Source organism: Morone saxatilis, unplaced genomic scaffold, assembly GCF_004916995.1.
Source record: "Morone saxatilis isolate NCDOM2014 unplaced genomic scaffold, NCSU_SB_2.0 Contig2, whole genome shotgun sequence".
Classification (NCBI taxonomy): Eukaryota; Metazoa; Chordata; class Actinopteri; family Moronidae; genus Morone; species Morone saxatilis.
In genome coordinates, this window is record NW_023339762.1 from 3,322,998 (window position 1) to 3,341,033 (window position 18,036).

At 39.0% G+C, this 18,036-nt stretch overlaps 1 protein-coding gene across 1 annotated transcript in view; it reads left to right on the forward strand.

Moving 5' to 3' along the window:
* Positions 1 to 1,982: 1,982 nt before the first annotated feature.
* syt9b (synaptotagmin IXb) overlaps positions 1,983 to 18,036 on the forward strand; it is a gene marked incomplete in the record, with an annotated part of 41,400 nt that continues 25,346 nt past the window's right edge. The window contains 1 exon segment of the mRNA XM_035665456.1: positions 1,983 to 2,520. Within this exon segment, the coding sequence (XP_035521349.1) occupies positions 2,373 to 2,520 (148 nt within the window).

Here is an 18,036-nt window from a genome sequence, read left to right on the forward strand (position 1 = left end):
AGGAGGAGACCAAATGTCAATTAAACATTTGGTCTGTCAAGTGGAAAAAACTCCCAATTGAACTGACAACATGAACATCAAATGCATGCCTGTTAACAAACCAGTCGAGGTTTGAAAGTATAGGGAGACACAGCTCACATAAGGGATGACGACAGGATGAGGGTGCATCATGTATAGTTCTTTAGTGTGCTCGCAGAATTGCAACGTGAAACCACTAAGGCATCAAATGTATATAGTGTAACAAAAACCTTAGTTTCTGCTGTGAGAAAAGCCTGTATTTTCTGGCGATTTGATAAATAGTTCAATATTATCTTTCAGAACTTTAAGCTCTGTTCTGTTTGGTTGTTTTTTTCTGGTTTGTTTCAGGATTTTGTTGGGTAATGTCTTGATGTTATAATATCTTCTCACTTAATGTGTCTACCTTTGTTCTCTGTTTCTGTGTTTATGCACTCTGCAATAAAAGCTTCATTAAAAAAAAGTTCAGTTTCACTCTCTACCAACTCTCAAGAAAAATAGCTCGGTATTTTTCAGCATGTTACTTTATTGAAAGGAAAGTGGATCGAGATAGGAAAGGATTGTATGCAGAAAAACTGGACTCGAACCCGGGCCGCAGCAGTAGGAAGTCAGCCTTGACACATGGCGAGTGCTCTACCCTGTGAGCTGCTACATGCTCCACTATGTTAGTTATTCACTAACTTTGCCTATTGCTGCTGCAAATGAGAGCTATGAGAGTGAATAAAAGTGGTTAAAACAACACTATGTAAGATTTGGCATTTGTATTTTTCTGGCGCCCCCAGTTTCAGAGTGCAATACCAGTGAGATGACAACTTTGCTGACATAGCCGAACATCAAGTGCAACACGACACAGCAAGCCAGCTATCTGTCTCGCCGTCTGTCTGCAGCCTTTTATTTCCCGACAGAATGACAGAGGAACCCTATTATAATCAAAACTATTGTGAAGTGGTTATTTTAAAGTAGAAAAGTTACATAATGTTTTAAGTTTCATGAGATGAAAGAATCTATACAGCTGTGTAGAGCTGAGGAGAACTGCAGTGGTTAATAATTCTCTGTGGATTTGTCAACCCATTTCATATTACACACATTCATTTGATCAATTGTTTATATGTAAATATAGACTGGTGCAGCTTTAGATAAAGTTTTTCCAGGAAAATAAAGTGCTAAAATATAACACTCCTCACTTCTGGGGAGGCTGCCGGCTTTCCATTGGTTATCCAGTGGGACCCTCTCACTGTTATTTGACATCAGTTTGGTAAGCAGCCTCATACATGTGTAGCTGAAATACTGAAAACCAATATAGCAAAAGCTTCACAGTCAAGTTATTTTTGTTGCTTGGAGCTATTTGTTGATACACTTAAAAGGTCCTCTCCTAATACTTCACAGAAAGAGACAGAGAGGCTGAGATAGGGAGGCCTTTATTAGCTTCTCCGCCAGGGCTTTATTGTGACATTTATCTGTCGTTCTTGCCCTTCATTACTTCAATCAGTAAAGGTCAGGCTCGTGCATGTGGGTCCAGGTGTTTGGGCCCCATACCCTGTTTAAACATCTGCTATCCATGAGCACATGGGGCTATTACTTCATTACTCATGTGTTTACCTGCTGAGAGGAATCAGATCTGACTCTCCTCATTAGGCAAAAGAGAAAAGGAGGAACGGTGAGGGATTTCATGACATTTACAGAAAGAGGCGCACATAAGTCTCTAATGGATTTTCCACACAAGACTTCTCTGTGAGGTGGGAAGGCTGCTTCTTGAATGGCAGGGTGATGGTGATGGTGGTGGAGGTGGAGGTGGGGGGGTTGATGGAGGCTGATCTTCCTCTGAGCTTCCTCTGTGTCTTGCTGCATCCCAGCGCACTGAGAAATAATTGAGCGCAGTGAAAGGCGAGCATTCATTCAAGGACCTTGACTGGCGCTGCTGAAGCCTGGAGGCTCAGTAGTGATTCAGCAGCACCGCGGAGCAGCCGACAGGATATAGAGGAGAAATAAAGAAGGAGAGAAAGAAAGGAAAGAAGAAGAGGTGGAGAAAAGCGTGAGCTGCGCGCAGGGTTGGAGCCGTTATTTGATCGCTGAACAACAAAACCATGCAAAGGAGGATTTTTCAAACCGGTGAAAACTTCTCCTCACTCACCTAAAGCCTTCAGCTCTCACTCAGAATTCACCTAAACTCCAGCAAATTCGGATTTTAACCGGATTTCGCGGATGCGTCGAGCGCACCGGACCTATCCAGGGGTGTAGCCGTGGTGCTTCTCGTGCGTCTTTACGCCGGTAGAGGCTGTGTGTGTGAGCGTGTGTGTGACAGAGCTGGTGAAGGATCAGCCGGAGTGGCCGACCAGTCAGAAGGATGCTGGAGGGCAATGCCTGCAGAAAGAGAGGATGAGATTTGTCGAAAGGCGCTGGAACTGCTCTCCGACCTGTGCTCCAAGGGAGAGGTGCAGGACGACAACTGCCTGGATTTCATTTACTACTTCAGGGACTTGGCCAGACCGCGTTACACGGACTCAGGTCAGCTTCTTTTTGAGTTTGAAGTAGACTGGAGTTTTATTATGGGGCTGATGAATCTACAGCTGCCTTAAAAAAAATTAAATGTCCGATTTTATGGTATAATTGAGAGTTGAGTTCATCGTGGGCTCCAGGGCTGATCAAAAATTAATTTCTATTTTTAGAAGAGCATTAGGGAGACTTTAATCTTTAACAGACATGTTTCCTTTCATATACAGCTTCTCTTAAACTTTTCAACATGGGATTCAAGAGAAAAAGAAATGTGGAATTTAATAGACCAAATTCAATCACTAAATGTTACTTACACTCTTTATTCTGTCTTACATGAAATCCATCCTCTTGCTTTGACACAATAATGTATACATTTAAGGGATCCTTAAATTAAGGGTGTGTGCATGTATTAAAAGATGGTTTTCTTCCTCCCTCAGTGGTCAGCCTGAGAAGGAGAAAACCCTGCAAATATTAAGTGCCATACCACACTGTGAGCCATCACTATGTTCCCAGTTCACTGAACGCGAGAAGAGTGTGATCTGTGAACTTGTTGCTTGCATCCATTAGCACCAGCAGCATCTACAAAGCATTTCCCACCTGTACAGTGTGTGTTTGTTTGCAAGTCCACCACAGCATCCATCCTCTTCGCCAACAGGCTCAACTGAGGGAGTGTTAGTTGGGTTTCTCTTTTACTCTGGCGGGCAGGAGAGAGAGAGAGAGAGAAAGCCCCACCCGATATTCCCCATAGCTCCTAGCACTTTGCAGACGTGGGTCTAGCAAAACAAAAAAGACCAGTGATCTAATCCAGTTATTTTAGACTCCCAGTCTGGAGTAGTTGGCTGGAATTTCTGCAATACTGGCATTCAAAACAATACTCTGATCAGTCTGGAGCAGTTTGCTAAAAAGGAACCAGTCTGAAAAACATTCTGGTACACTTTTTAAACTTTAAAAAGGCTCCATCCATACTATAAAAAATTACATTACAGTTTTATGCCGTATAGATATTATAGATAGAGTGTTACTGGGATAGCACCGAGGGACGGTCCCTAAATACCAGAACATTTGATTAATTTTCTTTAGGGAATATTCCACAAAACCAGTCATCTCTACTGTACTATGATGAAATGTCTAGTACAGTATGAGTGCATGTGTGGCGTGTGTGTGTGGTGAGTATGGCGTGCATATTCTGTATATCAGAGCTTGTAGGCTATTAGATTATATTTCCCATGCACATCTGCAGTATACATATGGTGCAGTAAGCATGATTGTGAATTAATTTCTCTCCTCCTTTGTGTGTATCTGTGTGTGTGTGTTTGTGTGTGTTTACATGTATGTTGGTTGTTGTTCGTGGCTGGGCCGCTGCCTTAAAACATGTTACAATCCATCATTAAACATGTATGATGAAGAGGAAGTACAAGCTACCATAGAGGTTCCCCTGAGGATCTGTGACCCACTTCCTCTTGTATTAGACTGCTCTAAATGCACATACACACACACACACACACACACACACCAGTTTGATCCACAACAAACGGACTCAAGAGGGGAGAGACCGGCGCATGGCTACTGCTCTCTGATACTCAAAGTTTTTGGAGGTGCACCGAGACACACAAACACAAGAGGAGTCAATGTTTCTACTTGCGCCATAACAGACACATAATTGGACCACACAAGACCACAATGTGTACTTTGTGATCCACTGCAAATGGACAAAATAGTTCTTGATCATTTCAGGTACACACAAGCACCAGTCCATCCTGAATTAAATGTACAGTAGCAATCTTCCCAATCTTACACTATTACCAATGAATATTTGCTGCCGTTCTTATTTTAATTATTGGATACAGAAGAAAGAGGTTTGTGGCTGTCTATCAGCTTAAAAATTTGCCTTAAAAACTTTACTTTCAAATTTTCCACTGAATGGAAAGGCAAGTTTTAACATGCTTTCAGTTTGGTGAAATTGCCACTGTCCGCAGTAGGGAAGCCAGTGAGGGATCATGTCATTATAGCTGCTCTAGGAAGTAGTTGCTAGTGGTTAGGGCGTCTGTGTGACACCTGTAAGAAACTAAAAGACACGATCATGAGCGCCACAAGGTGGTGTCTCCTCACTAATAACGTCATCATGATTCTTTAGCAAATGCACAAATAAGCAATTTTGATATTAACATTATGTAAAAATTCCGGAGAATCCAAATCCTTACATATTAACAAGCAGCACGTAGCTACGGGTTAGTACGCTTCCACAAAACTTACAGAAAGGCATAAAACATCATTTAACAAACCGTATATGAGTATATTAAAACAGATGCACACATGAATTCCCAGTCAACCTTATTGGCTGCTACAGTTGTGTGCTGTACTCTCTCTTAACTCTTAAGTGGACACATACACACACACACACACACACACACCTTACTTGACAAAACTTACTCGAATTGAATATTTGTAAATTTTCTCTGCGTGCAGCACAGAATATAAGGCAGATTACGAGATTACGTGAGAAACCATCTTGCGGCTGTTGAAGAGGCTAGCTGATTGGTTTAAGTTCAGCTGTGACAGACAGTGATGGATGCCGAGTATTTCTTGAAAGTGCCTGCCCTTTTCTAGTTTTAGTTTAGTGTATCAAACCATCCGGCGCAGTCAGATTAGCACGGAGGCGGCTGCTTTTCATTGTGCAGTCTTGTACTGTAATGACAATAAAGCTGAACCTTGAATCTAAATGCCAAACACTAACTCTATTCTATAAAACTGTTTTGTATGAAAGAAGTGAGGGAGCATAGCTGGAAAACACCCAGAGAAACACTGGGGCAAACGGGGAAGCTTTACAATACATTACAATAATTTTGCATACGACTAGCATTAACCAAGAAAGGTTTATCAGCTAGTTTTCACTGACTACTATCGACATGTGGCCCAATCTGTGTGAAAACATATTTGACAGATATGTGCATTGTGTTTGTCTCATAGGTAGATAGGTGAAGTTTGGGTGAATCATACAAATGAGGACACTGAATAGGCTTTGCGATTGCGTCACCGATCTAGCACCTACAGCTGGGTGCCATCGTGGAGGTCCACTGAGGAAAAGGCTGCACATTCAAAAATAGAGGTACAGGAGGAGTACATTTTTCACAAAGGTACCATAATAGGCACATAATGGGACCTGCATAGCATGTAGGTGATTTGATTCAAAGTTACAAAGATAGTTTAGGGTAGAAATAAAAGCTCTTCAATTTAGTTTCAGATTTCAAGAAAGTTCAGTCTGTTGCTGGTTTGAACTTGTTTTGCAATGAGTTACTGAATGATGACTGATTAAGTACACTCAGTTCAACACAAATATTTAGTGTTAAAGATTTGTTTATTCATGTACTGAATGGCTGTACCAGGTGGTGCAAAAAAAGAAAACACCACTTGGTGGTGGGAAGCTGCTAAGGGATCAGGTCCTTGTCCTTGTCATACTCTAGCAAAAGTCCACGACAGGTAAAAAATGCAATACTTAGTGTAGTCTAGTCTTTGTCATGTTACCAGTGATTAGCCAGGTGATCTTAATTGAGCCTAGCCTGAAAACGATTGCTTATTGCACCTCATTCATAATAAAGGGTCTTAGTGAAGAAGCATCCAGTCACTTTTGTGATTACACACACTCTATTACTATTAGGACCAAACACTGAAGTGCTGGCTTGACTATCTGGTCATCTCAGGGCTTCCATGCACAGTGCAGCTTCAGTTAGCGTATGTATTGTATGTATATTCATTCATTTTCCCAAAGAACACAAAGGTCAGATTTTGGCTAATTCGGATACATTTTGCCGGGGTTGGGTTGCACCGACTATCTGTAAACCCATAACTACATTTGCATGTGAAGTCCTTCTTAAGTTCTTAGTAACTACTAACTAATTGTTCACGTATCCAAGTTGCACCATTAAAACTTTGATTGCTCTAAGCAGCTGATACAGGACCCATTTTAAACATTACCATAAAGTCTTTACTAGCTAAGACATTCGCAAACACAATAAACCATGTAACCATGAAGCTAATGTAGTGTTCTGAGGTTTAACACAACTTCAAAAAATAACAATTTAGGGATCCAAGTGATGTTTATTAAACTTAACTTCTACTTTGTAAATATAGGTATGACTTTTTAAATGTATATATGCATACATGGAGAAGTAAGTGTTTCATAGTCAGTAGTATTTAGAGTGACTGGGAAATATCAGATCATGCTAAACTAACCAACGTTATCGGTTATTTACCAAAACATTTCTGGCATAACGTTTCATAGGTTGAAGTATTTTTTTGTGATGCATAATTTAAAATCTTTAGTGTTACATCACTATTAAACAAGATGTTGTGTCAAGTTAAATATGTCAACCATATATTAGTACATTACCTTTACCAGGTCATATATAAGCAGGCTGACATCAGTTTTGTTAGTTAGCTTAGTTAGCTGCACAGTTCTCATTGCTGGGTGTAAATAATTATTACCAATTAATATCTACATAAGAACTAATTTAATAATGCATAATTGTTACACAATACACAGTGACTAGGCTGAGTTTGAACTTTGTTGGTGCAACTGGATCCTGCTCACAAAGTTTTATAAAATTTCAACCTGTCTGTCTAACCCCCTCATTCTTAGACTGGTAGCTGACAGCATACAGGGACTTAATATGACAACAGAGTTTACCTCTGAATGGAACGTGATTTTCATGTTCTTGCACTCAAAAGTAGAAGAAACTGACACAAGTCAACAATGATGCGTTGGATAGTGAAATGCAGAAAACACTTTAATTTCTAGGTCTCCAATACAAGGGATTGATTAAATGTTGGGGGAAATAGGGTGGGTTTCATTACACTCTTGATTGCATTTTCGAGGTATTGTTGCCAGGCAACATAACATTGGATATTTGGTGTGGATATCTTTGAGCCTCTGGTGATATTCTTAAATGAGCTAAATAAAGTTAATGGCTCTTGTCTTCCCTTCACTTCTCTTAATTTGAAATCCACCTCTCCACATCATTCTCTTGAATTCCCTACATATAAATACATTCCTCCAGGTTTATCCATGCAGAGCTATCCTCCTTTCCCCCCAAAATGGCATTGTACAAGTAGTTTCCAGGACATTATCCCTATGCCTCCCCTTAGACCCACACTCCCATGCCCTTTCACCTCAGCTATTGTCTCTTATTGACTCACTGCTGACTTGGCTGTTGCAGCTTATTGAACTGTACTCAGTGCTGGGCTCCCCAGAGAAAAGCCTGCAGTTTAATGAGATGTCTGTAGCCTGAGGCCTGCTCTCTGACAGCAGCACGCATTAGACTGCACAGAAAACAATAAATTGGTCATAATCATAGGCTTTCTGTGCTTAATCTGCTCTTAATAATTATATTACCTGAAGGTTGCATCTTGTAATATTAAACGGTATACTTGCCAGGAATGTGATGTCAATACAGTTTTCCTATGATTTATGTGTTATTTTGACTTTTTAATAAGTGACAAGTTTTAACTGGACAAAGTGGCTATGTTTTTAGTTTGGCTGCCATCTAGGCTACTTTTAAATGATCCAGTGGGGTTTCCTTATAAGGCCAAAAGTTATCAAGTTTATCTAACCACAGAATCCTTCAACAAAAGTAAACCTACAACATGACTAAGAGTCTACAGCCATGCTAGCTTCGCTGATGCTTTGAGCTAATGTTCACCATCTTAGTTTAGTGTGTTAGCATGCTAACATTCACTAATTCGCACTGAACCTAAAACTGAGGCTAATTGGAATGTCAGATTGGTAATTAATTATTGAACAATTGAATTTTGACCTGATGATACTGCTAGATGAACACTTAAAGGACCAGTTTGTAGCATTCAGTGACATCTAGTGGTGAAGCTTTAGATTGCAACCATTTGAATACTGCTCAGCCTTCCAAATGTGTAAGAGAAACTACGAACACTGTGAAACTTGAAGAAGCATAAAAAAAGTGGTAGGCCCTATCAAGAGCCAGCATTTGGTTGGTCTGTTCAGGGTTACTGTAGAAACATGGCGGTTCAACATGGTGGACTCCATGGAAGAGGTTCTGCTTCCTCTGTAGATAAAAACTGCTCATTCTAAGGTAAAAAAATCCCACAATGATTCTAATTTTCAGGTGATTATACACTAATGGACCTATTAATACAGATAAAATATAGATCCTCCAAAATGTTACACACTGGACCTTTAAGCGATCATTAAAGTTATAAAAAGGGTTGTGTGATTTTTTTTTACTGAAATTGATGTCAATCTATTCAGTAGTTGTTGAGATATTTTAATTTGGATCACAGTCGTAGATTGACCGACCTATAATTGCCATTCCTAGAGCCAAGCAGCTAGTGTGGCAAAAAAAATCACTAAAAGTGTACATTTTACATCACACAGGACACCTATATCTTTGTGAGTGATTTTGTCAGTTGTAGTCATAAATGGAAATACAATACTTATGTGTAGGAAGGAAAAATAATGAGAACTGTTGTCCCATTGAATCAGCCATTCGACTGTGATGTTTACACCAGTACAGTAATTTAATTGCAGGATATTATATGTGTGGGTGTGCTGGATAGTAAACAGCCATAAACTTACATCATTGCGTGTATGTTGCATGTCTCTGATCAGTGACTGCCCTGCTCAGGGAGTAAACATAGGGTGTGATGGGCCTATAATGAACCTTCCTCAGAGGCACAGGGGCCTCTGTATACACTCATCACCACTAATGCTCGCAACCACAGAGATGATACTGCACTGAAATAACAAAAATAAAACCAGCTATAAAATAGGCCACACTTGTATCTCCCTAACTGCCTGAAGTCAGTAATTATAGAGCTCATGATTTGCATTATGACATATAGAGTTGATAATAAGAAACAAAGGGACGTGCAGAGTGTTCATACCTCCCAGTATCCATAGGAATTCATACTGGATAAATCTACAGCCCATGATTCGTGAACGTTCAGTGTCAGTGCAGTGTGGCCTACGTGTAGGGACGTGAAGGGACGTGAAGGGACGGTGTGGAGGTCTGGGTGGTGGATGGGCGTGTAGCAAGTTCATGCAGTAGAACACAGTTCATGTCTCATGTTACATTAATGCTGCTATTAATGATGCTTTTTTAAACCAACTTTACCAATGTCAACCACAATCATTCCCTCACATTAACCATACCGTAGTTGTCATGCACAGATATTGTGACAATAAGAGTTTTCTAAAATATTGACTTTAATTCCAAAGCTGGGTTTTGCAGACTTTAGTTATCAACTTTCTCTGCATGGATAGGGTTAACTTTTTACACCGTTGGTTAACCTGATTGTCAGACTGAATTGCTATTTTGTTTTAATTCACTCATTTAGCCTGATATGGTGTTAGCCCATTTCTGCTTGGCGGAGGGTTATTTAAATTTCTTTTGCTCTAACCAATTAGTAGCAAATTATGTTTTTGTCCCACTATGGTAGCAGAAAACCATCAGTTAACGTTTTCAAGACAATCAAAAAAATATGTTAATTTAAGAATTGTGTTTGTCTGTAAATCAAGCTACAACACCCTCATTTACGTATGTCATTGTTTTTGTGGCCATTTCCTTGTCACTAGTTTTCCTTGATGTAGCTAGGAAGCTGGTGGGATTGTGTGAGTACTCAGTTGAAATGAATATCCAGTAAAGATAATGTACCTTTTTTTGTATGAGTACCAAACAAGTAAAATGTGTCAATATCTGTAATATACCAACTTTTATTTAAAAAAACATTTTTTAACTTAAAATAAAAAAAATATTTCAGGTTTAAGCACAACCCATGTCCGGTTTAAGCCCCGCTCACTACGAGTACAGATACAAATACGGATAATTCACTTGAACAGATACACATTTTAGATCCAAACTCTTTCTTGTTTCTTCTTTTTTTAGGAATCTTCTATTTAGTAAAGTATAAAAAAAAAAAATCAAAGGAAATTAACTCAGTTTTTTCTTAATGCAATGCAGAGCTATTCACCACTATTATCTATAGACAGGAGAAGGATAAGGATTTATTCATTAACCTTTGGAATGTTTATCCATCTGTCTTGTGAATACATGTAATCTTTATTCTGTATTCAAAGTGTCTACAGGTTTGGAACAGTTTAAAGGTCCAATGCAAATCTCAGAGTTGATTGTTGAAAAGTATTGTATTGGGACAATATTAAATTGTGTATCCAGAATGGTGAAATTTCCCTGGTATTGGAATCAACTACTACATTTCTGGTATCGTGACATCCCTAATCCCCTCATCTTCCATTACAGCCGAGGAATTATTCTGATGACATATTTTTAAGTTTTTGATTTCTCTCACTGTTTATACTTAGAAGCCAATTGGAGTATGAGCAGTAGTGTGGCATCCAGTGTGGCAGAGTCCAGCAGGATGATCATTGTTGTGTAGATTGCTGCTTGTTTTTTCCCCCATTTATAATTGAAGTTGTCTTGTGTGTCTTGATGAGCCATTGAGAAAGTTGACAGAAAAATGTACACACAGTTGATACCTGTGAATCACATCCACGCTTCTCCAATCACTGTCTGTCGGATGTAATCAGTCATTGCGTTCCACGTTATAACAGTGGAGCACAACTGTTGCCAGTTTATGGACGAAGACTGGACACACATATTCAGAACTGTATTATGCCTGTTTCCTCCACTGGCCAGCACTAGTTTTGAATTGATTTTTAGTGATTGCATTCAGTTCAACTTCTGGTCACATTTTTTAACCCCATCTGGCTTGCAGAGGGCCAAATGTCTAACTATACCCCCGTCTTTCAACTGGTTTGATGTTGGTTCTTCAGATCTTGTGGTTTTTCCTAAACAAGTGAAAAAATTCTAGGGGTTTGCTTATAGTCAGTCATACTGTTGAACGTTTATGATACAAGAAATCGAGAAATGAAAACTACATTTCAGACTAAATGGCCTGTTGAGATGGACATGCAGCATTTTAGAAATTGTTTAGAAATTTTTGGTATAGTTGTAAGGATTTGTGGATGTTTCACATGTCATTTGCCTTTGATTGCATTCACCAAACATTCCTCGAACAGCTATTTGCAGAACCGGGCTTGTGTTCCAGGGAAAAGCATTCTCACTCCTGATGGAGAGTACAAAATGAATGAGACAGAGTTGTGACAGAGAGAGGTAGGAAGGGAGAAAGCAGGGAATATGACATCACAGGACACAAAATTATTCAGCAGTCAGTCAGTCAGTGAGCTGACATGTACTCCCTACCTATCAGTGGGAACACATCACGACTTAAAATATGACAACATGCTTAGGGACAATGGTGTGTGTGCATGTGTGCTTGGTGACTTTTGGTTATTGACTCATGATCCTCATGTCTGTAACACGCTAAATTTAGGGTCTTAAATGTTTGTAATAGGTTTATAATAGAGACTAGGGTTAATATATTCTACAGTGAGGCCTCATGTCCCTTAGCAACTAGCCATGGCTTAGGGATGCCAACGTCAGCCGTCTAGTTTAACTATTTGATGGGTTGCCATTAAGTTTTGTATAGACATTCATGGTCCCCTTGGATGAAGACTCCCTGACTTTTCCTCTAGTTTTAAGTGAAAAATCTCATGTATTGGATGGATTGCCATAAAATTTGGTGACGAGATAATTACTTTACTACTTCACTGGGGCTAATAATTATTGTGCATCCCTACTTTGGTACATACCCATACATATTGATTTGATTCCAGGGCTGCTTGGTAAAGTACTACACACTTTTTATGGAAAAATATCATGCAGTTTGACATTGTTTGGGTGGATTGTCAGTGTTACAGAGATATAAGATACAAGAAATACAATAACCATGTTGATGAGACATTCTGAGCCTCAGTAAAATCAAAGAATGTATTGATGTGTAAAATACAAAAATCACAGTAGTTCATATTTATTTACATTTTGGCAAATCTGAAAAATGGAAAGTCATGTCGAGTTGCTGCAGCTCTACAAACCACAATCACTGGATTACTTTTGATAACGATATCTAAATTTGATAAATGTGAGGCAAGATCTGATGTCATAGGAAGTGTTTTTTTTTAAATGTAATTATTGTTAACAGACAGAAGCTACACTAGAAAGAGTAAATTGCACTGATTCCAGAAGAACATGTATGATGGTATGATGTGCATTTTAGGAACGATTCAGATTTTTCATTTCACCTTTAAACTGTTCCAAACCTGTAGACACTTTGAATACAGAATAAAGATTGCACACATGCACAACACAGATGGTTAAACACTCCAATGGTTAATGAATAAATCCTTAGTCCTGCTTTTAAACTCTCCTAGCTAGTGTGTCTGCATGTGTGAGAGTGAGTGTGTGTCACAACAACCCACATGCTAAATTAATCATGCAGACCAGGAGGGGAAGTTTAAGTTTCATAGTTGGCGCTGCTGGCTGTCTTTCTGCTTCACTTGCTACCTATTCTGAAGTTCAATACAAATAAGCCCTTTCTGCAGCATAGCGGGATAATCAGCCAACCTAGAGCGGGTTGTTGATTTACACAACGCCTCATCAAAGGGAGATTTAGTCCAAATCAATAAAAGCAGCCATCTGTGTGTCTGTTCACTTTGGGGTTTTAAGCTTGATTCACTTCAGAGGCAGGAGAACGCCTCTGCCAAGGCTTCTATCAGTAAAATCCATTTGCATTGTTGGACAATGAAAATCTGACTCTGATCTCTTCCACTGATGTGCTTCCTGGTTGTGAGACATTCTCTCTGTTGCCGACCAAGTGGCTTTAAAACCTTAAATGTATTGCTTTTATTATGTGTTCTATTGTAAATTAAAAACAATTTGTTTATAGCATTTATGAAAATTGTTTGTCTTTGCCCTAAGATGTTGTTCTCACACCTGAACTTACTGCAGTCCAGCTCTAAACCTATGATCATTGCAGAATTTACTATTTGCTTAGTCCACTTCCCTTAGCTATTATTTCTACACCTTCAAGGTTTCTTTTCTCGCATTGCAAATTCTTAGACATGTTTACATACTTGGACAAACAAGACAGAGATTAGATTTAGCTTTACTGATCGTGTTTGCAAGGTGTATGTTTTAACTTGTAACATTACCAGAGAAAAGGCATGGAGGATGAGGACTCGAGTTCTACATAGGCCTAAAACTACTTTGTTTCTGATCTGTTAATTATGAACATGTATTAGTCTATTTATAATAATTCCTTCAAAGTGATGTGACTCGCAGCAGGTCGCAGGTTTCCCATCGCTCGTCAACACACTGACGTCAGGGCACTGATCATCCTGTCAGACAGACCCAGAGAGTTCAGTCCAATCAGAGTGCGTGAGTGAACTGTAATTATAGTCACACTGTGGATGTGTGGTTTGGTTATAACTGATTATACAGTAAAATAGATCTGGTAACTAGAGTTTGCTCTAAAATTTGGAGGTTTGGGTGATTATTCATTTAATAATTTTTAAATGTCACCTAACTGATTTCCCGGAGAGAGACAGAGCAATGGAAATAGAGAGCTCATATGGACGAGTGAGAGAGAGGTAGCGTGTGAATATTGACAGAAGTGGAGACACAAGAAAAAAACTTTCTTTGATCGTGAGCCTGATGTAACTCTCTCTCTCAGCTAGGAGTGAGCAGGTCGTCTCTCGTATTAAATGGCTGCATTATTATAAACTACTGTGGGATTAACTAGTCATAGGCCACGTCTCTCACGCAATGTCTCACTCCATCTTCATCTCCTTACAGTTTTCATGCTTGACTTCAGTGTCCCTGACTGTGTGGTTGCTGTGGCTGCTTTTACCCAAAGTATGTTGTTGTTCAACTTTGCTCTCAATTGGAGTGTGAAAATGTCCTGAAATTTGTGTAAAATGTTGTCAACAACTATTAGATATGAAAAATTAAATACAAAAACCATGAACGTCACAAAGCATTTAGTATGTCGTCACCATATAGACTGACTTTCTGTCAGCAAAGCCAACTGTGACTGACTCCCAGCATCCCTAATCCAGAACAGAAGTTTTTTCTCAAACTTCAAACTTGATGCTTGTTGATGATGTTTTTTAGCACTGTCCTCTGCTGGTCAACCTCATTGGCTACGCCCTGTCTTGAAACCTGCTTCCCAGTGGATAATCCATATGTACTTCCAACACATGAGAGGCATTGGCCAAGCAGCAACCTCTGTGGCTGGCAAATGAAGCCAACACGGAAGTAACAAAAGCTGCAGTTCCTTGAACGGTCACTTGAGGTTGGCTTCATAAGGTCCCATATTAAAATGCTCAACTTAACAGCAGTAATAAACATGTTTACAGCCTGGTACACAAAAAAAAAGCCTGGTTTTGGTCTCTATAGCATGAATGTTTATCAGTCAGTCAGGACTGCCAAAATGGCGACGGGCAAAGGCGACCACAGGGAGCTTCACAGCAGCTCTTCACAAACCTATGGGTGACGTCACAGAGACGTTGTTCATTTCTAATTATACAATATACAGCACTGACATACAAATGTGTCAAAGCGAAAGTGAAAGTCACAGAATTTTCTATATGGAGATAAAGTACAGTAAAGTTTCAAGTAAAAAGTGCCAGTCAAATTATGGTTATGAAGCACCTAAAGTGCCAAATGAGAACTCATTAAGGGTTTTAACTTATTGGTAACTTTCATAGGCCACGACAAATACGTCAGTGAGTATTAGACATTTTTTACTTGTACCAGTTATTCCTCCATGCATATTCACATAAACTCAAGCAACCCCAGCACAGACAATTACACTAATCAAAACCTCTCTAACCTTTTTTAATTATAATTGTCGACTTCCTTTAGAGAGGAGGGAGCTTATTGATTATCGGAGCTCCTGAATCCAATTAGCCGCCACCAGCTGTACAGGGTTTAGGCCTCAGTGCCTTGATTGCGCCCCACAAGGGGACTTGAAAAGCGGAGATACCCTGTGGCTTTAGAAAAGGCTCTAACAAAGGTAATTGAATGAAGCCACAGGGTTGTCTGGGCTATTTTACTCATTTTAAAAGCCAAACTTATCCAACAAGGAGCAACAATGTTTTCAGTATTTATTTTGAACTGACTGATATTCTAAGCTGTAATTTCATTTTGATAGAGAAAAGTGGAATTTTGGGTGTGAAATATTTCAAATTTTCATGAAACAAATGCATCAACTGTTTGGCACCTCAAAGCCAGAGCACGGTGGAACAAGCCACGTGCTCTTTATCTGTGCCAGCTGAGAACACAAGACCTGCACTGTGTTGGGACACACACTGTATCATCTCTCTACTGCTTTCAATTCATCCCAGCTGGTGCCCAGTGCGGAGCTGCACACAAGAGGGCTGGCTATGTTCTACCTGCCTCATTTCACAAATCTTAGCGCTGACTGTGCTCTAATTCTAATGAGCATACTGTATAACACAGTGCTTTGTAAACACATTCAGACTTCTTTAGGATTTGCAAATGTTATTGTCCTATTAAAATATAGCAAAATGTATTTATTAAGGATGTTTTCATGTAAATCTTCCTGTTAATAAATTAAACAAAGTAGTGAGGAACCTGCAGTGAATCATCACCTGACTCTGCAGTTCTCCTCAGCTCTATGGAGTGTTTTAGTGTCTTTAAGTGTATTGTTTTGATTTTTGGGCCAGCAAACTCTGCTTTAATTAACATAATTTCCAGGTGCAGCAGACAACACTTTTCAGCCCAAAAAAAACCTCACTGTACAACGTCAGCCCATCAGCAAACAGAGACAGACCAATTTAGCAACTAGCTGGTGAAAACAGTTGAGCATTTAGCATCTAAAAAGCCAGCTATCTTTCTCTGGAGTTTGTAGAGACCAAAGCAGAGCTACAAGGAGAGTGAATAGTGGGAGTTTCATTTATCAGGCGGGCAGAAATGTAGATAAAACAGCTCATTCCAAGGTAAAAAAAAACACAACAATTCTTATTTTTATGCAGTTATACACTAATACATACTTACAAATATTGTATTCCATTTCTGCCAAAAATGTTACACACTGGACCCTTATTGCAGCTTTAACAACCAGCTGCAGTATTGCTTGAGCAGTTACTTTGATTGCCTTTGATTTCTTTGACAGTCTTTCTTCAGGACCCCATATATGGGTACACGGACCTGATTCAGACCCTAAAATGGCATCTCAGAGAGAGTTGTTCAAATGGTGCAATTTTCATCACATTTAAAAGTTGATGAAACAGTGAGGAGCAGTAATAACTACTTACAAGGTGTGTGGAGAAGGAGCTACTCTTAAGCTCCAGCAACACTTCAGTTTCATTCAAGTTTTCATCTTGAGCTTTAATACTTGGAAATGGTGAGAGCCAACTAGCAGATTTACATTAGTTGTAAATGATATAGTTTCTTGTATGGACAAAAGGAAGCATTGTGCTGCTGTTTCACCGACTTTTTAGAAGATACAGTTGATACAGGTTTGATTCAATTGCTTGTAGATGGCTCCAGAATTACCTTACTGAAAGAATTCAGTGTGTCAAATCTGGAAATATCCAATCAATGTTTTATCAGTAACAAAAGGTGTTCCACAACGACAAGTTGTCGGCCCTGTCTTGTTTACAATTTAAATTAATAAGGTTTTCTCTTCCAACTGTAATGTCCATCTCTATAGGGTTAATACCGTTCTATATTGTTTTGGATCCTCCGTCTGACTGTTGAAAACCTACAACTTTCTTCTAGTACACTTCAAGATGCTCTTGTCAAAACACATGGAATTATCTACATATTCTCAAAATTGACACTCTCACTACCACTGGACAATTTAAGGATGATGATCTCAAATTACTTGCAATTGTTTATATATTAATATATTATTATAATATTGTCCTCCTTTGAATTATTATTACTATTATACATTTAATTTTGAATTTGATTGGTTTATTTTATTATTATTTTAACTCTGAATATTAAGTAGATCCATTTACTAAAAAAATTGCATTTTCAGATGTATAACAGGCGTTCCTGTAGAAAAGGGTAAATCAACATTAAGTCACAGAGCAGGTTCTGTGGGCTGATGTTAGCTGCACCCTAATCAGCTATGTCACAGCAGGTCTTTAGCCTCTGACAGCTGATGAACGCTTTGCAATGACATCACCATGGCCAGAAGAGCAAAATATATGAAAATATGAACTAAATGGACATATAATAGATCCTGAGCACCCTACATCCATGTTCAGAGCCACCTGCTTTGCTGGAGAAGCTACTGATAGTTGTTGTTATGGATACAATTCAACACTATAATTGCTTCATCTTGTGCCATTTAATTACATGTTCTAGTCCTATACCTTGACTTGATGTAGGTGGTGTTTAATGTGGCATATGTACACCGTATATACATATATAAATGATGACCTATAGTAATATCAGTGTACTGTGACTTAGAAAGGATTAGAATTACATTCTCAGCAATCAAAATGTAGTTTGGAAAGTTGGAGTCTATATACTTAATACATTTAGAGATTACATTTTTTAAAGTCTACCTCTAGTCAAAAATCTGTCCCTACAGTGTGCTGTTTGA